This window comes from Herpailurus yagouaroundi, unplaced genomic scaffold, assembly GCF_014898765.1.
Source record: "Herpailurus yagouaroundi ecotype Mexico unplaced genomic scaffold, PumYag 184, whole genome shotgun sequence".
NCBI lineage: Eukaryota > Metazoa > Chordata > Mammalia > Carnivora > Felidae > Herpailurus > Herpailurus yagouaroundi.
This window is the reverse complement of record NW_024412415.1, coordinates 17,911,310-17,935,348: the sequence shown is the minus strand read 5'-3', so window position 1 is coordinate 17,935,348 and position 24,039 is coordinate 17,911,310. Positions and strand designations below refer to the sequence as shown.

The 24,039-nt window shown below is 42.7% G+C and overlaps 2 protein-coding genes and 2 pseudogenes across 5 annotated transcripts in view; 3 read left to right on the top strand and 1 right to left on the bottom strand.

Moving 5' to 3' along the window:
* The window catches only part of GNB5 (G protein subunit beta 5), a 63,894-nt gene extending 59,936 nt beyond the window's left edge, over positions 1-3,958 (top strand). For all 4 annotated transcript variants that reach the window (XM_040492711.1, XM_040492708.1, XM_040492710.1 and 1 more), the window contains 3 exons: positions 1,141-1,237; positions 2,153-2,319; positions 3,579-3,958. In XM_040492711.1, coding sequence (XP_040348645.1) covers positions 1,141-1,237; positions 2,153-2,319; positions 3,579-3,590 — 276 coding nt within the window. In that variant the 3' untranslated portion in view covers positions 3,591-3,958. The remainder of the gene's footprint in view (positions 1-1,140; positions 1,238-2,152; positions 2,320-3,578) is intronic.
* Positions 3,959-11,260: 7,302 nt separating this feature from the next.
* Positions 11,261-15,915, top strand: BCL2L10 (BCL2 like 10). Its single transcript, XM_040492707.1, has 2 exons — positions 11,261-12,276; positions 15,403-15,915. The coding sequence occupies exons 1-2, from the start codon at positions 11,821-11,823 to the stop codon at positions 15,523-15,525; spliced, it is 579 nt and encodes a 192-aa protein (XP_040348641.1). The 5' UTR covers positions 11,261-11,820; the 3' UTR covers positions 15,526-15,915.
* On the bottom strand, positions 14,102-14,196 carry LOC121042129 (uncharacterized; annotated as a pseudogene).
* On the top strand, positions 15,661-19,079 carry LOC121042074 (T-complex protein 1 subunit delta-like; annotated as a pseudogene).
* Positions 19,080-24,039: the final 4,960 nt, after the last annotated feature.

The window sequence follows — 24,039 nt, the reverse complement described above, 5'->3', positions numbered from 1 at the left end:
CTGACATGGCAAGCACCTGAAAGTGTTTTCAGACCACCTGTAACCCAATACATGCAAGTTTAAGTGATCATTGCTCATTTGGATTAGCAGTGAAATGCTGCATCGTGGAGGTGATGTGGTAAAGGAGCCTGGAGTTAGGACCATTGGTACCACCCTTACAGAGGACAGTTTTGCCATACAAATCAAGAGCTTTTGTAACATCTCTACCCTTTGATCTGGTCATACTATTTCTTGGAAACAGTTTTATTCTAAGGACTCTATTCCTTAACTATTATAAGGGAAACATCAGAGATGTGCATAAAGATTTTTACAGAAGAATGATCATCAAGGGGCACCTGGGTAGCTCAGTTGGTTAAGCATCCAACTCTTGATTTCTGCTCAGGTCATGATCTCACAGTTTGTGAGTTTGAACCCCACATGGGGCTCCTTGTTAACAGTGCAGAGCCTGCTTGGGATTCTCCCTGCCTCTCCCCTGCTCGTGCATTCTCTCTCCACCTCTCTCTCTCTATCAAAAATAAAGAAACTTAAAAAAAAAAGAATGGTCATTAACCTTTTATTTATAAAAGAGAAAAATTAGATAACAATCAAAAGGCATGGTTAAACATATTCTGATACATCCACATGAGGAATATGCAACAACCATGTTAGTCATGTGGTTTTGAAGATTATTTAATGATATGAGAAAAAAAAACTCATAACCTAATGTTAATAGAATTATGAGATACCCATTCCATTTAAATACACACACAAAATGGAAATAAGACTGAAGGAAATAGCCTAGATGTTAGTAAATACTTCCAGGATTTGGGGTGGTTTTTATTTCCTTCTTTAGGCATTTCTGCATTTTTCTGTATTTTCTACAATGAATATGTATCCTTTATCAGAAAAAAAGAAGGGTTTCATTTTTGCTTTTGTACCCCAAAAGTCTTCTGTATTTGCTGTTTCTTTGAATCTGTACTGATCCATGCAGATTATTAGGAATCAGAATTAAGGGAGAAACTACTAGGGGAGAAAACTGGAGATATTTCCCTTATCCCTCAAACTACACAAGCCACCAGCACCTGCATATAGCCCTGTGGTCATCTCTTCACCAACCCAGAGCCAGAAATAAGTGCTTCTTTATCTTCTTTGTCACACCAGTGTCGCCTCTACGACCTCCGGGCAGACAGGGAGGTCGCCATCTATTCCAAAGAGAGTATCATATTTGGAGCATCCAGTGTGGACTTCTCCCTCAGTGGTAAGATTTTATTTCAGAAACATTCCTGGGACTGTAAGACAGGACCTAAATGAAACCCAGCTCTCGATCCAGCTTTCAGCTGAACTTCCTATGAACCAGTTTGTTAAGCAATCTACATCTGCACCAGTTTTCTTCCACGACCCCCCACCCCACCTCACCCTACCTGAAGTGGCCTCCCCTATCCTGTTCATTTTAAGGGAGATGAAGGCTATGCCCACCTAATGCTGTTCTTTGAGACAATGCTGTATGAAACTTCCTATCTGTAGTGCCTTTAATTAGTCATTTCCTCCTCCGCCTTCCATTCTCCCCTTCATACCTTCAGAGGTGGAGGGGGTGAAGCAGCAGTCCCTTTCTCAATGCCCCAAAGCTCATGGCTCCTCTGACCTCACTGCTGGGGAGGCTGCTAGTGAAAGAGCAGCACTGATAGGACCATTCAGTTTCCCCAGACACAGCCCCCATTCTGCATCCGTGCTTTTATGCGTGCATGCTGCTATGCTGCCTACGGTATCTTTTGCCTCCCTTCTCTGCCTGGTGAACTCCTACTCAGCCCTCATGAGCCAACTCATGTCCTTCCTCTGCAGTGCCCTCCTTGATCCCCCTTCCTCCATGGTCACACAGCACTTCACACACAGCTAAGCACTTCCATTACAGCCCTTATCATCTAGTGCTACCATGTGTTAATTTAGGTGTTTGTCTGCCTGCCTGCCTGCCTGCCTACCACCACCACCACCATCCACAAGGGGCAGCAACTTCTCTGAATCCCCAGGGCAAAGCACATTGCCTGGCACATAGCGGGCACTAAATCACTGTTGAATGAATGGGCAAGTGACTGCATGAGTGAGTCAGTGAAAAGTCATGAAAAGAAAAACAAAGGGAGGAACTGGTTCAGTAACCATCATGTCCTTCTACTTTGAGGTCGCCTGCTGTTTGCTGGATACAATGATTATACCATCAATGTCTGGGATGTTCTCAAGGGGTCCAGAGTCTCCATCCTGTTTGGACATGAAAACCGCGTTAGCACTCTACGAGTTTCCCCCGACGGGACTGCTTTCTGCTCAGGGTCATGGGATCATACCCTAAGAGTAAGAGAGCAGCTCTTCTATTTTACTGTGTGTGTGTGAGAGGAGAAGTCATTGGCCTTCTTAAAGCAGAGACTGAGGGTAATGTAGGCTGGGCTGTGTCAGCCAGAAAGAGCTCTAATTTCAGCTCTATGGCCACAGAAGGGATGAGTTGCCTGGGGAGATAGTGAATTCCCCCTCAGTGTAAGTGTTCAGGCATAGATTAAACTGTGTATCGGCATGTAACTGAGGTAATAATTGGGGTAGGTGATCCAAAAGATTCCCTCTGATCCTACAAGTAGGATTCTTCTGATTCTAGCCTTTGGCAAACCACAGAGTGCCCCCAATAGTTCAGGGTTCTTATCCCACGGTGACATAGCCCTGTGAGACCCACAGGGGGGCTTTAGGGGACCCATGAAGCTCTTGAAATTATATGTCATATTTCATGTGTGCCTGTTTTTCTGGTAAAAGTGTCCTCTTGGCTTTCATCAGATTCTCAAAGAGCTCTATGATTTTGTTGGATGTTGGCTCCCCAGAAATATCTCCAAAATAGGCCTATTCATAATGCAAAGCTAAATTTAAGGGACAAAGCACAAACGTGACAATCTTAGTGGCAGTCTTGGAAGGGGATACAAAGACAGATGTTTATGAGGTGCGGGGCTGGGGAGTCTGGTTTAAGACCAGATGCAGGGATTTAATTAGGATTGGACAAATTTGTGGCATAATAGTTTAAAGATTGCTGGACACAGTGTTGGGGGAGGAAGAGGATTTTGAAGACAGTCTTGAAAAGTAACCAATCATTTTTGATGCTCTGTGTTGGCCTGAGAGAGGCCTTCTCTAAAGAGAGTAGTTGAGTCATCTACTCTTAGGATAAGTACATTAAAGGATTTTTGTGAAGTTCCTAAAACAACAAAGTTTTCTGTGACTTTATCTTCCTGGGCAAGTTTCCTAAATTAGTAGTCATGTTAATGTACTCAATGTGGGTACAGATGGTTTTGGTACTTAGCCTAAGAGTTATAAGTCCCTAATAAGAAAGCACAGATGCCCTTCAGATGATTAACTAAGTGGGACTGGGGGAATAGGCCCAAAGAAGTACCTTTGAGTTACCAGGAGTAAGGTGTAATCCATCCAAGACATGTGAGTGCTTTATTTTGGATGTGGGGTGTGAGTGTGTGTGTGTGTGTGTGTGTTTAATGTTGATTTTCTCTCTTTAAACTCCAGTTTTGCAAGTCAATAACTACTAAGGGACTACAAATTATCTGTTTGTGTTCGTGTCTTTGCAGGTCTGGGCTTAATCGTCTCTTCACAATGCACACCTGAGAGTAGAATTTGAAATCATCACATGTAAACAGATCTTTCTTCTAGAGGATCTGAGGGCTACTGCAACTTAGCTTAAAGGAGCAACTCTATGGCTGAAGTTCACTCAGCGTCCCCAATATTACCATTAAAACTACCACCCTTGGAAAGATACTGGTGTGAGCCTCCAGCACTAGGACACCTTCAAGTACAGTGTCTTGCATTTTGAACACTTTTTAAAATTTATCCATTTTTAAGGTTATTCTAGTTATATAGTCTCATCTCATTCTATTACCAACAGGATTCAGCATTTAACATATCCTGTAGTACTTCCTTAAATGAAATTTGTTTTCAGAGCACTTTAAAATCTGATTCCTCTCAGTGTGCACTGTCTTTGGAACCTTCCTCTAGAAGTGCTGATCTTAATGCACTACATGGGGCAGACTGTACTGACTAGTCTGTGATAGAAGATTCCAATTCCAAATGTCATTGGAAAATAATCACTTTTTTAAGTTTATTTATTTATTTTGAGAGAGAGTATATGTGCATGCGTGGGGGAAAGGCAGAGAGAGAGGGAGAGAGAGAGAATCCCAAGAAGACTCTGTGCTGTCAGCACAGACCCCAATGCAGGGCTCGATCTCATGAACCTGTGAGATCGTGACCTGAGCCGAAATCAAGAGTTGGATGCTTAACCTACTGAGCTACCCAGGTGCCCCTGGACATAATCACTTTTTAAAAATTTTTTTATTGTAAAAATTTTTTTCAGTCTGGTAGTGTCTTTTTCAGATCAAACATTTCCATCTCTGTGAACAGTTCTAAATGAAGGAGAGATAGGCATTGAGTGGACAGGATGTTTGATTTATGAATTCTGTGATGATGCAATCACTTGGACAGGATATTTCCTGTCATTGAAGAGTAAAGCTGAATGCTGTTTGTGACACAAATGCTTCTCCGAGCAACCAGAACCTTTCTGTGCAGGAACACAAGACCGCAAACTTATTTAAAAACCTGTTAGTAATAGTAGATGTTCTAGAATTAATAGCATCCACTCAGGCTAAAGTAGATCATATCCATATAAAGTATATTCATATTTATTGCATTGAAAAAGTAATTACATATGCAAATTAACTGATAGGTCTTGAGTAATAATGTCTTTACTGCTCTTATATTGAGAAAAAAGAACATAAAAAAATACCTTGTCTTTATTTGAAATTCAGCGTTTCCTTCTGGAAGACACCAAGAATTTTTGTTACGGGATCCCTTTGTCCTTTTTTAAGGTGTTGAGGGCTCTTCTTTCATTCATAAACATGGCATGCATTACTTAATCAAACAGAAGGTCACCTCACACGCCAACAGTCATTCCCAGTGGAGGCCTGCCCTGGGGGTGGTCTGGGGTCCTGTGGTGCCCTTGGGCTTGTGTGCTGAGGGCCGTGGGTCATCCAGTCTCCTCTCTTGGCCCTGCTCCAGCCTGGCCCTTCTCCTAGTAGTAGTTCTGGCCCTGCTGTTCAGAGAGGCCCTCCCAGAGCTGGAGCAGGGCATGGCCATCAGACACGTCTGGCCCTGGGCCTCCTGCAAACATCAGGGCATGTGCCAGGCCCGCCCTCAAAGCTACTGGTTCAGGTATCATAATGGGCCAGTCAAAAATCAGCTAGGCTAGCTTTTCCATTAATTATTTTCAAGTAAATATAATGGTTAGATTCAGTCATTTGCCAAGCAAACATTTTACTGAGGGTTTTACTACACAGCAGGCCTTGGGGTAGAGAAAGAAATGTACAAGGCCCCTGCTTGACTCCAAAGAGCCCAGAATGAGCCACCTTCTCTCCCCTTGCCCAGTGGAATCCAGTCTGGGCAAGGGCTCAGGGAAATGGGCCTAGCCAGCTCCTGCCAGCTGATTAAGGGCCAGGCCCCTGAGTGTGTCTCACAGAATTCCCAAGCTGCACTCCCAGAACATCCCAGAGTTTGCTCCTGGTCTCCTAGTTATAGCATCCCCTTCCCTCTCTCCTACAGACCCTTTAGTGTCTCTGCACTCTGACCGGGACCTCCTAGAAGTGAAGGAATACAGGACAAAAGAAAAGTCATCTAGACTATGGGGAGGCAAATTCAAGGTTATGTTTGGAGAGGCAGAGAGCATCTTCAGTATATGTGCAAAAATGGCCCATAACTTTCCAATTAAAAAAGCTTTGGGGGACAAAAAACGATGAACGCATTCCCTAGAACACTCGCCTACCCACGTTGGCAGTAAACCACCACCCACGGTAAGTATTTGATTTCACAGTGGGTGTTGTTTAGTATTTATTAATGAAATACTTGGTTTGGAATATACCACACCATGTGGGGACTCCAGGGTAACTCCGGTAATAAATTGTATTTTGCATATTGAAAATAAGGCTGAGTGGAGTTTTTTAATCAGTTTTTCTTCTCTTTCCTTTTTTTTTTTTTTAAAGGATTTGGGGGCAAACTACCAAACCAGTTGTGGTGAAGGGTCCATATGGATGTACCCTTGGGTGTGCACAGCTAGAGAATGGTTAGGCAAGAAGGGTGGGTCAGGTAAGGAGGGGTGTGGTGATGGGCATTTATGGGAAATACCTGTGAACTGAAATCAAGGCAGCTGCTTTGGCGTGGGCTGCTGGCCTCGCAGAAGTGGGGCCCAGCTGCCAGCCCTCTTCTGGAATGAGCCAGAGACCAGAGGCAGGCGCTCCCTATCTACTTCCCTCTTTCACCCCTTGACCTCCTCCACACCTTCCCTAGATTACAAGTGGCTTAAAGGCAGCAAAAGGTCATAAAGGTGTTTGTGCCCCGGACTCTCACGGTTACTTGGCCAGCTGACTGGAAGGTGACACCACTGATACCAGGACCCATCTGTAAGTTAGATGGGGACAGCATGGTGACAAAGGGTGTGCACCTAGGTTCAGACCCAGCTGTACCTCTATCATAGGATACATGATACCTGAATTTCTCAGCCTCAGTTTCCTCATGTGTAGAATGGGAGAACACTAAAATATGTAAAGCACCTACCTCAGCCTTTGGCACATCTTCAACAACAGTTCCCTGTTTCCTCCATCTGTCCACCATCCTTCCTGCCCCACCACCCCTTCCTATCCCCTCTCTCTCTTCTCTTTTTCCCATGCCTACCCCCTGCCTCCATCTCCTCTGGTCCTCGCTATTTCCCTTCCCTTGCTTTTTCTTCACTTCAGCCCTCCCCCCATTTCCTCCCCTTCCTTAAGCAGCCCCCAATCATGTATCAAAGTAGTAATTATCATCCAGTAGAGATTCATCTGGGCCAGTGGTTCTTAAGGTATTTGGTCTTAATGATCCCTCTACATTTTTAAAAATTATTGAGTTTTGGTTATGTGGATTATATCTATTGTATCTATTATCATATTAGAAATTAAAACTGAGAAAATTGTAAAACACAAGAATACAGAAGCCCATATTCCATTGGTGATGCTTTTACCAGATAACAGTAGCCTCTGGATAACTCCCCAGAGAATGGGAGTCTTAAAAGACACAAATACAAAAAAAGAGTATAATTCTGAAAATAGGTTGGACCTTGGGGGGCCTCCTGAAAGGGTCTCAGGATTGGGCCTATACTTTGAAACAGCTGATGGGGCTAACGATCCCTTCTCAAGAACCACTGTGTGAGAACCCCCCCTGAGGGCAGTAAGGCCCTCACAGGAGCTTGGGAAAAAAGGAGGGCGAGGATGAGGATCATTGAAAGGAACTGGAGGAGAGGTCCTCAAAGGAGGTTCCAAAGGGGCACAGAGAGGCAGTTGGGAAAGGCTAGAGGCCAACTGGGGCCTGTGGAATGCTAAAAATCTTTTCAGATGAGGGCCACTTGGGATCCTGGGGTAATCCCAGTAGATAGGTTAAATTAACTGGGGTTGGAGTTGGGGCCGTATTGCTGCCAGCTGACTTCCTCCCAAGCCCTATAGAGCTGACTGAGCAGGGAGGTGTAGATCTGCATTTCCCAAATCTGCCTGCTGAGAGAAACCACGCAGGTCAATAGCAGGTTAAAAATATGGGTCCTAAAACTATAGATATAGTTTCTGGAGATCTGGACTGGGAAGGACTGCAGAGGGCCAGGGATTCGGATGAGGCAAGTTGGGGGAAAGCTCTCAGTGAATCTTTTTGTCTCTGTGGATCCTTTCCAAGAACACGAGGCTAAACCATTCACCCTTTCACCCGTGATAGGAGAAAATCAAGTCACTCTTTAAAGCGTAGCACAGACCCTTCATTCTCTAGATGGGACGTGGCTGGAGCTAGGCTGGCCTTCAGGACTGATCAGTCTCCAGAGTAGGCTGACTCACAGCCATTTCTGGTGAAAAAAATGAAATTAGTATGTTTGTGTCATTGTATAAAGGATGCAGACCCTCTCGTGAGGAGATGGGCTCAGGAATGATGCTCTAGTTAATTTAACTGCATAAATAAATACGAACAACTAAATATAAGTATGGTATGAACATTTATGCAAAGGTTGTGACAACCGAAAATGCCTATCTTTGAACCAAATACATCACTGGTGAATACTTAACGTTATTGTAAACCAGGAACCATGAACCAGAGGTCAACCCATCTGTGCTCCCCAGTAACAGGCATCTTCACACCCCTAGGTCTGTACCCAAGAGAAATGAAGACCTGCCCACACAGAAACTTGAACACAAATGTGCACAGTAGCCCAAAGTGGAACATCTCAAATGTTCAACAACTGAGGTATGGATGAATAAACTGCGGCATATCAATATGACGGGATATTACTCGGCCATAAAAAGGAATGAAGGGCTGACTCATGCCACAACATGGATAAACCTTGAAAACATTATGCTAAGCAAAAGAAGCCAGACATAAAGGACCATGCCGTATATGAGCCCATTTATGTGAAATATTCAGAATAGATAAATACACAGTGACAGAAAATAGATTGGTGGTCACTTAGGGCTCGGGTTGGGATGAATGGGTAGGGACTGCCAATGGGTATAGGATTTCCTTTGAGGTAAGGGAATTAGATAGTGATGTCTGCACAACTCTGGGAATATACTAAAAACCACTGAATTATATACTTTGAAAAGGGTGGACTTTATGGTATGTGAATTATATCACAGTTAAGCTGTTAAAAAATATATGGAAAAAATAGGTAGTCTGTAGCTATTTTCAGTATTTACAAAACAAAACAAAACAAAGAAACCAGATAGGTAAGGCTCACCAACATGTCACATTTTGATTTTTGGTTAAAAGTGGTTGGACGAGGGGCATCTGGGTGGCTTGGTTGGGTGTCCGACTTCAGTTCAGGTCATGATCTCAAGGTCCATGAGTTCGAGCCCCACGTTGGGTTCTGTGCTGTCAGTTCAGAGCCTGGAGCTTGCTTCGGATTCTGTGTCTCCTTCTCTCTCTGCCCCTCCCCCACTCATGCTCTGTTTCTATCAAAAAATGAATAAACGTTAAAAAAAATTAAAAGTGGTTGGACGAGTGAGCATGGGAAACCCTGGTTAGTTCGTATTAACAATAAAAATTTCTCTGTAAAGAACTTTTCCCATGTGCCAGGCACTGTGCTAAGCACCTTGCATGCACCAACTCATGTAATCCTTGTAACAGCCATATGGTGCAGGTAGGTTATTATTTGCATTTTTTAGATGGGGAAATTGAGCGTAGGAGAGTTGAATAAGTTGCTCATGGCTGCATAGCTTCTAAGTGGCAGAGCCCGAATTTTAACCAAATCTGACTGCAAACTGCCTCCTTGCATCCTGTGGATCAGAAATTCTGTGTAGAGGTTAATTCGTTCATTTTCTGTTTGGTTCAACTGATAATTATTAGGAGTCAACCAAGGCAGGGCCAGAAGATTTACCACTCACCCCCAAGCTACTCCTAATCTAAGAAAAAACTGTGCTTGCTGCTAAAATATAATGTTCAAAAAGGTAAAATCATGGATCTCTGGCAGATCAAATATGATCACACATCAAAACATTTATTTAACTCAATGAGGGAACCCCTAAGATGTCAAAAACAGTTTGAATCAGAGCTTGATGTACAGAGATTTATACTCCCTTCTCACAAAATTCATTTGGCTCACTATAAATAAATCATTGACGTTGGTACACCAGGCACCCAGCAATACTGCTGGCCAGCTGAACCTTTGTAGGGAGAATTCTATTGTTGCCATACTCTCTTCCTGTTCCCATAGCCTCTTTGTTCACAGACCCTAGAGCAAGCACTGTCATGGCTAGGTAAAGAAGCTCTCTGACATCCACAGACCACAGAATTTTGTCTAGCTGATTATTGAGTCTGCTCTGCAGTGGCTGCCCTTTTGGGGCGTTCATATGAGACATGAATATCTTCAGTCTGTACCCATCCAGAGGGATTTGGCCACATTATCTCTTTCCAAGATTTCCTTGTCACCAATCTTCCAATCCTGTTCTTTTCAAGGCCCTGATAATCCAGCCAAATCATTCAGCAACTGCCCAAGAATCAATGTAGATCTGTACTCTGGCCGTCTCTCACTCCAGACCTAGTGGACAATCAAATATCTGGCTTGAATCCCTGTCCACTGGGAGGATTTTCCTTTACCACTGTCTTCATAGTCACCCCTGAGTGGGGTTGTGATGCTACAGCTGTCCACTCTCATGTGGTACCAGCACATCATATAGACCCATCTGTAATGGGTCCCTCAGTCAACTGATCCTAAGCAATCCCTTGGAGGCCACAGGCATGGAATGAGGGAGGGGGCAAAGCAACAGGAGTTGGTGTTGTAGGACTCTGAGCCACCTGCTCATGCAATTTACTTGTACTTTATGGACCACCCTGAGTTCAGGCATATATATATTTACACATGATGACAGATTGCTGCTGTGTATGTCCAATGTATGTCTAGGTAGGTCAGACAACATTCACATGAGAGCTCAAGCTACATGGTCAGTACTGTGGTTAGCCATTCAACTTCTACCAAGGTCCAGTAGCAAGCCAGAACCTGCGTCTTGAAAGAGTAGCTACCTGCAGAAGAGGACATAGATTTGCTTTGAAAACCTAGAGGTCTGTGCTGTAATTCTCCTATTGGTGTTTGCTGGAGGCTACATACAGCATCCCTATTTGACACATTAAGTATCATGGGATCTATTGGATCATAAGACCCATGTGGTAGACCAGCTTGTACTATAGCCTGCATATGCTACAGAACCTTCTCTTGTCCTCCCCAATCCACTAGGCTGTATAGATGGGTTGAAGTCACACTCATATGTGGTGTATGTTGCCTCCAAAATCCAAAAGGACCTACCAGGTGTCGTACCTCTTTTTTCTTGTAAGTGATACAAGATGCAGGAAACTCATCTTTCACCCTGAACGGGATATTTCAACATACTCCAGACCACTGAACCCCCAGAATTTTCAATGAGGATACCAATTCTGGATCAGTCTGGGTTCAATCCGGAGAAAGAAGCCATACAGTATCATGAACAGAGAAAGGTTAATATAAGAAGTATTAACTAAAATATGGGATCGGAATAACGAGGAATTGACCAATAAAAAGTAAAGAGAATTCTATGCAATATAAGAACGGTAGGTACCAGAAGCAGCCACTATCCTGGAGCTGAGTACTGAACCAATCCCACTATAGTGATAATTAAACCCTACTGTGATGGCTTCTTTCTTTGTTTCATCACTAGGGTTCTTGAGAACAGGGACCACGTGCTTTGTTCTCCATTACATCTCCTGTGCTAACAGGCTTTGAATGAACAAATACAGCCAGCATTGGCACTCCAGCAGCCTGCAGGAGACTTATCCTTTTTCCTGCCGCATATGCCAGATCCAAAGAAAGGTATCTCCAACATACACCTGGGTGCTTCTGTCCAATAGGGAGATGCTGATAATCCTTGCAAGGGAGTCGTCAGTGGAGTGCTATGTGTAACCTTCGTCGATTTCTTCTTAAAATGAGGAGGCAAAAATCTAGCCCAACTTCCCAGACTGTCCCCTCCGGGTTCTTAGTCCCCAGGCCCAGAGCTAAACAGTAAGCCCAAAGAAGCCTCACTCTGTTTCTGATCGCTCTGCGAATGCGTGCACACCACTGGGCCTGGCCTTTGGGACCAGAACAGGTGCACACGGGATTCCCATCAAAGCCTCCTCTCCAGACCTAGAAAAACAACTGCCCGGCGGAATCCGGGAGGGGCGTGCCGGCTCCTCCCTGGGCGGAGGCGCAGCCAGGCCTAGAAAACAGCGTCGGGTCGGGCCCCCGGCAGGGGTTAGGTCATGGCTGACGCGTTGAGGGAGCGCACGGCGCAGCTACTGACTGACTACCTGGAGTACTGCGCCCGGGAGCCCGGCAGCCCCGCGCGGACGCCGTCCACGCCCGAGGCCGCGGTGCTGCGCTACCTGGCCGCCCAGATACGGCAGCGCCACCAGCGTTTCTTGTCGGCTTACCGCGGCTACCGCGGAAACCGCGTGGAACTGGTGGCGCGGTTGGAGCAGGATTTACTCTCCAACCCCCAAACCCTCAGTTGGGGCCATGTGGTAGCGCTCTTGACCTTCGCGGGGACGCTGCTGGAGAGACCGCCGGCGGGGACCTACTTGAACCTGACGCCGGGCCAGCAACAGGAGCTGGAGTGGGAGACCAACGTTGGCCAGGACTGCCAGCACCTGGTGGCTTTGCTCTGCAATCGGCTCACCGGACGGCATCGCGCCTGGCTGGAGGCTCACGACGGCTGGGTGAGGCAGGGGGAGGGGGGGTACCTGGGGTGTGGGGACCGGGCAGGCAGCCAGGGACGCGCCCACGTGGCCGGCACCGAGAGGGACCGCACGGCGTCAGCCTGATGGGTTCCTTTCAGCACGACGAGGACATTTTGTGTAAAGTCCTGCTTTCTCCTCTCTTGGTGATGACAGATGGGCAGAAACCGCCCTTGCTAGCCGGCTGTCTTATTAGCTAATTATGAAGCAGCGGTGCATGAGCTGGTTTGCACACTTGGGCCTTACCCTTGCAGGGTCCTAGGAGTTTTAGGATGCGCCCACGTTGGGTCTGGATGCTTTGCTCATATAGAGATCCCCAAACTGGTAGAGTCAGCAGTGGAGTGACCTTGGGCCAGGTGGATTCTTTCTCCTCTGCCTATTAAGCCTTTGGAGAGACAGGCCCCACAGCGCTGCAGGTTAGAGAGCACCAGCCTAAAACGTTAAGAATGAAAAGGCATCCTGTGGCTGAGCTCCCAACACCACTCTGGAGGAGCTGAGGCCAGGGGTGTTGAAGTGTGTGCAGGCACCCAATGGTGGTATTGTCTCTGGATTCCTTAACTCTAATCCACTGCACCCAGCCCTTAATTGGGTGATAACCAGGTGCTTTGGCTTTCAGCTGTACGTCATTGATCTGTGGCGTGAGCTAGAGGGGCAGGACATTGCCTTGCAGCTCCTAAATCGATTTAATGATCAAGGAAAGCCCACCACCCTTCAGTAAGAGGGTAGTATGCCTCTCGATTTCTGAGCTAAACTGTTCCTTTCCTCTCTTTCTACTGAAGTTGAATCAAGGACTGCAGTGACCCAGGTTACAGAATAAATATAACCAAACTATTAAAACCAACAATTAAAACAAAATCCAAGAGGAGCGCCTGGGTTGCTCAGTCGGTTAAGAGGCTGACTTCTCAGGTAATCATCTCACGGCTAGTGAGTTTGGGCCTTGCATCAAGTGAGTTCAGGCCTGGCATCAGTCTTTCTGCTGTCTGTGCATAGCCCCTTCAGATCCTCTCTTTCCCTTTCTCTTTGCCCCTCCCCCCACTCTGTGTGTGTGTGTGTGTGTGTGTGTGTGTGTGTGTGTGTACGCACACGCGTGCAGGCGCTCAAAAATAAACATTAAAAAAATCCGAAGAGTTAAGGAAGACCCTGCAGGAAATTTAGCCTCCTGTTGGCAGTTGGCATCACCTGTGGTGGTGAATTGGATTCCATCTGTGGAGGAGGGGTAGTATCTGAATCAGAACCTTGACCTTAGATGAACAACTTGAGGTGTTAGCATTAGTTCCTGCATTCTTACTGGTGTGTGTGCTGGTCTTCAACCATCCAGGCCTATGATCCCTAAGAAGCCCATCGGAGCCATTTGTCTTAAGAAGGCATTTGGCCCCTGAGGGCCCTCTGCACTTAAAGAGGAAACTGGGAGGAGGTCATTATTTTCATTTTGGCTAAACAACATTGACTAAGGAATAATCCTTTAACATCAAGAAGCTCCTATTCCCCCAACTGTGTAAATGGGACATGCCCACACCTCTCCCCTACAGTTAAAATGCCACTATCTGGACTTCCATTCCTTTCCTCTCTCTTTCTCTGAATGGAGCTGCTTGCTTTATTGTCTTAGGTGATAGTGTTCAACCTAGTGATTTGCCAGTTGCCCAAATGGCATCTGCCCTTTGCTCAGGAAAGAGTGTGATAGTCTACCTTCCTCTTAGGTTTTTTTTTTCTTTGAATTTTTTTTATTTTTATCTTTTTCATTTAAAATTCCAGTGTAATTAACATACCGTGTTAGATACACATTAACTCAGATGTATACTATAGTGATTAAAATACGGAATGCTTCATGAATTTACGTGTCATCCTTGCCCAGAGGCCGTGCTAATCTTCCAGTTTTAATATAAGTGTTGCCAAAGCAAGCACTTTTTTAAAAAAGTGAAGTATAGTTGGCATACAATATTATATTAGTTTAAAGGTATATGACATTGTGATTCAGCAATTACATTATGGAATTCTCAACATAACTCTGTCACCATACAAAGCTATTAAATATTGACTGTATTCTCTGTGCTCTTTCATTCCTGTTTTGTTTAATTTTATAACTATTAATCCCCTTGACCTATTTTGCCTATTTCCCCACCCTGCTCCCCTCTCACAACCACCACTTTGTGTTCTGTGTTTATAAGTCTATTTCTGTGTCGTTTGTTGAGTTCTTTTGTTCTTTAGATTGCACATATAAATGAAATCATGTTTTTTGTCTTTTGTCTGACTTATTTCACCTAGCATAATGCCCTCTAGGCCTATATATGTTGTTGCAAATGGCAAGATCTCATTCTTTCTTATGGCTAAGTAATATTGCATTATGTATACATACCACATTGCCTTTATCCATTCATTCATCGATGGACACTGGAGTCATTCTGTAGTTTGGCTATTGTAAGTACTGCTGTAATGAACATAGGGGTGCATATCTCTTTTTGAATTAATGTTTTTTTTTCTTCAGGTAAATACTCAGAAGTGGAACTTCAGGGTCCTATGACATTTCAATTTTGGAATTTCTGGAGGAACTGCCACACTGTTTTCTATAGTGCTGCACCAATTTACATTCCCACCAACAGTTCTCTTTTCTATACACCCTCAGCAACTTTTGTTTTATGTTTTTGATACTAGACACTCTGACTGTGGTGAAGTGACCTCTCATGATTTTGATTCGCATTTTCCCTAATAATTAGTGGTGTTGAGCATCTTTTCCTGTGTCTGTTGGCCATCTGGATATCTTTGGAGAAATATGTGTTCAGGTCCTCCACCCATTTTTCATTAGATTATTTGGTGGGAAAGGAGATTGGTATCCTCTTAGCTTTTGAAAACAAGTCAAAAGAGGAGTATTCGTTCTGTGACATAGTTAAGTGTCTCCTATTTCCTTCTTTGTTCTATGTTGGACTATTTCTTACAAATCTTAACTCAAAAGTTCCTAAGTACAAGTTGCCTCCTGGTCAGTATTTACTTTTTTCTACTTTTTAAATTCAGGAGTTATCTTACTATTAAACCCGAAGCTCCAGTGTGTTTTATTGAGTTCAGATGTGGGGCATTATGAAGCCATCTAATTCCCCTTCTCCCTCCCCCTTGTAGGATGGCTTTTGTCTCTTCTTCTCACCCATGCTGCCATCTTCTTGGAGAAGACTGCTGGTCCAGGCTCTTCTGTCATGCTTTACAGTAATGATCTTAATCTACTTCTGGAGAAGATTATTGTGAGTTCTAACATTTTTAGCCCATTTCTACCTGCCTAACTGTGACCAGCCAACTGAATTTGAGATGTGAGAGAATAGAACAGAGTAAACCATGCTCTGAGACATTTTCACCTGCATTTATCTGAGGAGTCCTGTGGTGATGACTCAGAGTTTTAACTCCTGGCAAGTATCAGAGGTATTAGGACAAAGGTACAAATGGCTCTTCTTTGGGGGAAATGGATTCTCAAGGCTCATTGCTCTAAAGAATTGCGGAAGAAACTACAAATTTTGTTTAGTAGGGAACATGGTGCTTTTTGCTACATTTGGATAAGAGTGAATATGTGTCCACAATTTCATGTGCTTCTGCTGACTGATTCATCAAGGCAGTCTGTCAGGGGTGCAATACCAAAAGCCCTCCAAGTCCCAGTTTGACAAGGAATGTAATATTTAAAACTTTTATAAGGAAGTCTTTCTAAATCCTTTGAAACCTAATTACTAATTCTACCTTTCTAGATTTTATATATTTTTCTGACTTCAATAAATTGTTAACTATCTTTAGATTTTTAATAAATTTATATATCTTTTTAAAAATGTTTGTTTTCTTTGGAATTCAATAAGACATTATTCTTAGGAGTAACTTGAATGGATGAAAATTTTCTTTTACTGTCTTTTAAAATATACATATAATTCTGTATTTTAAATGTTTAATCAATACACAAGCTCATAAGACGTTCTTTTCTTCCACCTTCTACTCTGCAGTTAATCCACCACCTGCAAGGTGATGGAGAGGAAAACTTTACCCTCTTAGGTTCTCCAGCTGAGGACTGTGAATTTAGCAGACACAAGACTGATTAACAAGTGAAAAATATATGGGTCTTCTTTGCTGTTTTTACAGGAGACTTTATAGAAAAGTGAAAACTTCAAAGAAGTGTGTAGATTCAGGACTTACCATTTTAACAAAGAGTGATAAATTGTGAAACAAGTAGGCAAAGGAAAGGGGTTGGACTTCTAGAGGTAGTATATTCTGGGGAAAGTGACTAGGAAATAGATGGGGGAAAACCAGTGGAAGATAAGGGTTATTTTAGTCAAGTTCACTAGTTGGTTCTTGGTGTGGATTACCTTCTCCAAGGATGAGTTTTCTCCCCTTCCTGGTATAAGAGGGCATGTTTCTCAGGCCACCTGGCTGGCTCAGTCAGTAGAACGTGCAACTCTTGATCTCGGGTTTTGCATTTGAGCCCCACATTAGGGATAGAGATTACTTCAAAGAATCTTTACAAAAAGGGCACCTTTCTCACAGAAAATTTATGCCATACTTTTAGGCAGAAAGGTGGAGGGCAGAGAGCCCTTCCTGTATGTGCTATTTCTCGGTTGCCTTCAGTTCAAAATAATATGCCAAAGTTTTATATTTTGGAGTGACCTGTTCTAATCCACTTCAGTGGTTCACAGGGCTCACCATTATTCTGTAGTGATCCGGAATCCACATCCATCTGTCCTTTCTGAGCCCACCCAGACCCGCTAAGCTTGCCATATCCACACAGGGGTACTCTGGAGCCAGTGCTTACCAGGGCTGCCAGCAGCCCCAAGAAAAGCACCTATGAGGACCACAGCAAGCTAACCCAAATCTACTTGAACTTCTCCATGGCGAAAGTTGTTGCTGATGCTATCAGAACAAGCCTGGGACCAAAAGGATAAAATGATTAAAGATGGGAAAGGTGATTTGACCATTACGACTGATGGCACCACCATTCTGACACAAATGTAAGCATTGCATCCGGCAGCCAGAAGGCTGAGGAAGCTGTCTGAGACTCAAGATAAAGAAGCATGAGGTGGCACCACATTGGTGGTCATCACTGCTGGTTTTCTTAGACTTGAGTATCAAGCTTTTTCAGAAAAGGATTCACCCAACCATCCTTTCCAAGGCATTCCAGAAGGAATTGGAAAAGGAGGGTATATTGAAATCTTAACACGTCTTGACCCATGGAACTAGGTGACAGAGAAACTTAGATATTGCAGCCACTTCATTGATCTGAAAGGTTTTCTGTGTTTAAGTCTGCTTTCTCCAGTGAGTGGAAACGCAGTGAAGGAAGTGAATGACTCAGCCACTACTACTGGTGTAGATCTTACAGATGCCAAAGTAGTTAAACCTTGAGGGCATTGTGCCAAGTAAAATATAGTCTGATGAAGAAAGACAAATACTGATGATCTCTTATAGGTATAATAAAAAAAAACTGAAAAATTGAAAAAAACCAACATCATTGATACCAGGTTGGTAGTTACCAGGGGCAGGGAATGGGTGATCAGTTTTGTTTTAGTTTAAATAAATGTTTTTATGTATGTATAGATATGCTGTATGTATAGTTATGTATGTATAGTTCATATATAAACTATATATAGCTTAAATATATAAAGAAACTGGGTGGGACAAATGATGACTGCAAGTTGGTGGAAGGGCTGGTTCTCACCCAAAAGATGAGCTAACCAGATTTGAAAAGGCTAAGATTGGGCTTATTCAGTTTTCCTTATCTGCTCCCAAAACGGATAAAGATAATCACATAGTAGTTTCTGATATGCGCAGATGGGCCCAGTGCTAAGAAGAGAGAGCCTGTATTCTAAATTCAGTGAAGCAAATTTTTTTTTAATTTTTTTTCAACGTTTTTATTTATTTATGGGACAGACAGAGACAGAGCATGAACGGGGGAGGGGCAGAGAGAGAGGGAGACACAGAATCGGAAACAGGCTCCAGGCTCCGAGCCATCAGCCCAGAGCCCGACGCGGGGCTCGAACTCATGGACCGCAAGATCGTGACCTGGCTGAAGTCGGACGCTTAACCGACTGCGCCAACCAGGCGCCCCGTTGAAGCAAATTTTTAAAACTGGTTGTAACGTTCTCCTAAAGAAGTCTATTCTTAAGAGATGCTCTCTGTGATCTTGTATTACATTACCTGAACAAATGACGATCATGGTGGCTAGGGATATTGGAAGAGAAGACACTGATGTCATCTGTTAGACAACTGGATCCAAGCCAGTTGCTCATATTGACCAATTCACCAGTAACATGGTAGATTTTGCTGAGCTGGCTGAGGGGATAAAACTGTTCAAGATCACTGGGAAAAAGTTCTAACTGTGCATGGTCCTAAAAAATGGTGACTGAAGAAGCCGAGTGCTCCATTCATGATGCCCTATGTGTTATTTGCTGTTCAGTGAGGCCAGAGCTTTTATGAGAGGTGGTACTCCAGAAACAGAGTTGGCACTATGGTTAACAGAATATCCATGAACATTGAGTGGTATGGAATCCTGTGTTCTAATGCAGCTGTAATGGAAGTCATTCCATCTACACTAACTGAAGCTGCTGGCCTGAATCCCATTTCTGCAGTACTAGAACTAAGAAACTGGCATGCCCAAGGAGAAAAACTACAGGCACTAATGTCCAAAAGGGTGGTATTTGCAATTATTTTGGAAGAACTTTGTTGTCCAGCCTTTGCTGGTTTCAGTCAGTGCACTGATTCTAGTAACCAAAACTGTCTGGAACATTGTACAAATTGATGATGTGGCTAACAGTAATCTGGGTAACACTGGCTGACTGGCATCGTCATGGCCACTGATAGTGTGGCTGGAGTAGGAGACAGACTTGGTGTTCCTTGTTCTTCCATTTGGCATTTGCTTGAAATGGTATTTACACAACCTAACAAAAATACTAAATACGTGGTTTTAAAAAATAGTATGGTATCCCTCCAGGCCTTCCTGGCTATTACTAAAACTGGATCTGCTCTTGTGACTAGTCTTGTGAACCCTTTGTCTTCAGAACATTTGGCTCTGCCTCGCTGTTCTGTCCCAGGCGTCAGCACACAGCCCACTTCAGATCCTGTCTCTGTCTCTGTCTCTCTCTCTGCTGCACCCCCCTCAAAAATAAACATTAAAAATATCCTTGGCAATTTTTGTGAATTGTTTAAAGTGAGTTCTGAAAAACCCTTTATAAAGAATCCATTCAGACACTGCTTTAGAATTTTTATTAGAATGGGAATGGATTATAGATTAATTTGGAAATAAGTATCTTTACAACATTTTGTCTTTCCTTCTAAGAACATAAACTCTTGCTTCATTTTTTTTTTTTTTTTTTTTTTGGTCTCTTAGGATTTCCTTCAAGAACCTTCCAGGTTCTGTGTTCTTAGGTGTCTTCCAACACTTTGCGTTCCATGGCTATTGCGAATAGAATCTAGAGAGGGTATTTTGTCTTCCCCATTTCCCCTAACGCCCTCAGTTTTCTTAGGGGAAACTACCTCTGCTTTGTTCTTAGACCTTGTGGTTCTGGTGAGATTGACTCCTCCCTACGTGACCCTATTTTAAGTTCAGAAGAATGACCCAGACCTGACCTAAGAGTGAAAGTAACAGGACTCAATTTTAAGATTTCTGTGGACACTATTAAATGAGACTTTTTCTCATCTGGGGTGTGTTCAGTGCATGGAGAGAGCCTGCCTGGAAGAGAAGATCTCACAGGACAGAAGTCAGAGATTTGGGGTAGGATGGAATGTGGAGAAACAGTAAGAAATTGAATTAGATTCTAAATCCAACTATTATGAGCACTCAATAGTTCTAGCTAATGTTTCTTTCCTAATATTTCTCACTCTTGTCTTGGTTAGTTGTATAGGTTAGTGAATGTGTGTGATAGTTGTTTTCTATGTACTAGAAAATTCCCTTGATTTTGGTTGATGGCCTTCCTTTCTTCCAGCCCTTTTTTTCCACTTTTCACAGCATTTTAGGAGGGTGGAGTCATGGAGCCATTGCTCAAATGATAATTTAATCTAGGACCTGTCAGGGTTTTTTAGTAAATTAAGTAAATTAAGGATTACACACACGTGTTAATTATCTGTAGTAAGAAACAATATCCTAAAGGTGAGCATCACTGACATTGCTGAGTTATGAGGCATTCCACTTTGGGAGAGTGTTGTTGTTTTAAGTTTGTTTATTTTGGGGGAGAGAGAGAATCCAAAGGAGGCTCTGCACTAATGGTGCAGAGCCTGACGCAGGGCTTGAACTCACAATGAGATCATGACCCGAGCTGAAACCAAGAGTTGGACATTTATCCAACTGAGCCATGCAGGCACACTGGGATAATGTGTTTTTACTACAGTATCTAACTTCAAGACAAATCATCTTCTCATTGTTTTTAGCATGTGGCTGCTTTATTCCATAAACTAAGTAGTTTGGGCTCCTAAGAGGAAGAGGATTATCATGATGTGCTACTGATGAATGTGACCATTCAAGGCACTTTTGGAGTGCTGAGTTAAAGTGCATTTTCAAGTGATGATCTTTCCCATAAGCCAGTAAAGCATTGGGACCCTTAAATTTTTGCTTAGTCTGTTGCCTACTCGGAAGAATGATATGTTTGTTATGGAAGAATAATATGTTACTATCTTCTCTCAAGTTCTTCCTGCATTTTTAGAATCTAGGGGGGCACTTCTGGATAAATGTTGTTTGCTTCAAACTCCATTTTCTTCCAGTTTTACCTTCCCTGTAAACTTGAAGTTTTTTAGGACGCTATTTGCCTCTATCATCTTCTTGCTTGTTTTCCCAACTACACAGCTATCAATTCCAGGATGTATTTTTTTTCTTTTTGGGGGGTTGTTTTATAATTTTTTTAAAAATTTTTTTCTTAATGTTTATTTTTGAGAGAGACAGAGAAACCGAGAGAGACAGAGTGTGAGTGGGTGCAGGGCAGAGAGAGAGGGAGATCTGAATCTGAAGCAGGCTCAAGGTTCTGAGCTGTCAGCACAGCAGGGCTCGAACCCACGAACTGTGAGATCAGGACCTGAGCTGAAGTCAGACGCTTAACTGACTGAGCCACCCAGGAGCCCCAAGGGTTATTTTAGGTTTTTAAAAAATATATATTATTGCTTAATTTCAGCATAATTAACATACAATGTTTCAGGTGTACAACATAGTGATTCAACAGTTTTATGTTACTCAGTGCTCATCATGGTAAATGTACTTTTAATTCCCTTCACCTATTTCACCCATCCTTCCATAACTTCCCCTCTGTAACCATCAGTTTGTAATCTGTATTTAAGATTCTGTCTTTTGCCCCTTTTTTTCTTTGTTCATTTGTTGTGTTTCTTAAATTCCACATGAGTGAAATCATATGGTATTTGTCTTTGTCTGACTTCATTCACTTAGCATTATACTTTCTAGATCCATCCATGTTGTTGCAAATAGCAGGTTTTCACTCTTTTTTATGGCTGAGTAATCTGTTGTGTGTGTGTGTGTGTATGTATGTGTACATACATATACACACACCACATCTTTATTCATTCATCTAAACACTTGGGTTGTTTCCGTATCTTGAGTATTACAAGTAAACATTGGGGTGCATTTGTCTTTTCTAATTAGTGTTTTTGTATATTTTGGGTAAATAGTAGTGGAATTACTACATTATATGGTATTTCTATTTTTAATTTTTTCAGGAACTTCCCTACTGTCTTCAACAGTGCTTAACCCAGTTTGCATTCCCACCAACAATGCAGAAGAGTATCTTTTTCTCCACATCCTCACCAACACTGTTGTTTCTTGGTTTTTTTATTTCAACTATCCTGACAGGTGTGAGGTGATTTTTCATTGTGGTTTACATTTGCATTTCTCTGATGATTAGTGATGATGAGCATCTTTTCACGTGTCTGTTGGCTATCTGGATGTCTTCTTTGGAGAAATGTCTGTTGTCTTCTGCCCATTTTTAATTGGCTTATTTGCTTTTTTTGGTGTTGGGTTGCATATGTTTTTGAATATTTTAAATACTAAGCCATTATAGATTTCATTTGCAAATATCTTCTCCCATTCAGTAGGCTGTCTTTGTTTCGTTGTTTCCTCTGCTATGCAAAAGCTTTTTATTTTGATGTAGTCCCAATAGTTTTGTTTCCCTTGCTTCAGATGACATATCTAGAAAAAGTTAGTACTGCCAATGTCAGAGCAATTACTACCTGTGCTCTTCTAGGATTTTTATGGCTTCAGGTCTCACATTTAGGTCTTCAATCCATTTTTAGTTTATTTTTATGTGTGGTGTAAAAAAGTGGTTGTGTTTCATTCTTTTGCATATAGCTGTCCAGTTTTCCCAACACTATTTGTTGAAGAGCCTGTCTTTTTCCTCATTGCATATTCCTGCCTCCTTTGTCATAGATTCATTGACCATATAATCATGGGTTTATTTCTGGGCTCTCTATTCTGTTCCACTGATCTATGTATCTGTTTTTGTGCCAGTACCATACTGTTTTGATTACTAAGCTTTGCAGTATATCTTTTTCTTTCTTTCTTTCTTTCTTTCTTTCTTTCTTTCTTTCTTTCTTTCTTTCTTTCTTTCCTTTTTTTTTTTTTAACAATTATTTACTTTGAAAAGACAGAGAGTACAAGTCAGGTAGGAGCAGAGAGAGAGAGAGAGGAAGACACTGAATCTGAAGCAGGCTTCAGACTCTCTGAGCTGTCAGCACAGAGCCTGATGCAGGGCTCGAACCCATGTAACACAACATCATGACCTGAGATAAGGTTGGATGCTTAACCAATTGAGCTACCCAAGTGCCCTTACAGTATATCTTGAAATCTTGGATTGTGATCGCTCCACTTTTGTTCTTCTTCCTCAAGATTGCTTTGGCTCTCTTTTATGGTTCCACACAAATCTTAGAATTATTTGTTCTTGGGGCGCCTGGGTGGCGCAGTCGGTTAAGCGTCCGACTTCAGCCAGGTCACGATCTCGCGGTCCGGGAGTTCCAGCCCCGCGTCAGGCTCTGGGCTGATGGCTCGGAGCCTGGAGCCTGTTTCCGATTCTGTGTCTCCCTCTCTCTCTGCCCCTCCCCCATTCATGCTCTGTCTCTCTCTGTCCCCAAAATAAATAAAAACGTTGAAAAAAAAATTAAAAAAAAAAAAGAATTATTTGTTCTAGTTCTGTGAAAAATGCTGTTGGTATTTTGACAGGGATTACATTAAATCTGTAGATTGATTTGAGTAGTACGGACATCTTCACAATATACTTCCAATCAATGAGCATGAAATATCTTTCCATTTGTGTCCTCTTCAGTTTCTTTCATCAGTGTTTTATAGTTTTCAGAGTACAAGTCTTTCACCTCTCTGGTTAAGTTTATTCCTAGGTATTTTATTTTTGATGCAATTATAAATGGTACTGTTGTCTTAATTTCTCTTTCTGCTACTTTATTATTAGTGTATAGAAATATAGTGCATTTCTGTGTATTGATTTTTGTATCCTGCAACTTTACTGATTTCATTTATCAGTTCCAGTACTTTTTTTTGATGGATTCTTTAGGGTTTTCTATATATACTGTCATGTCATCTGCAAATAGTAAGAGTTATACTACTTCTTTACCAATTTGGATGCCTTTTATTTTTTTTATTTTATGTTTATTTTGAGAGAGCAAGAGAGAGAGGGAGAGAGAGAGAGAGAGAGAGAGAGAGAGAGATCGATCTAGCCTGAGCAGGGGAGGGGCAGAGAGAGAGGGAGACCCTGAATCTGAAGCAGGCTCCAGGTTCTGCTCTGTCAGCACAGA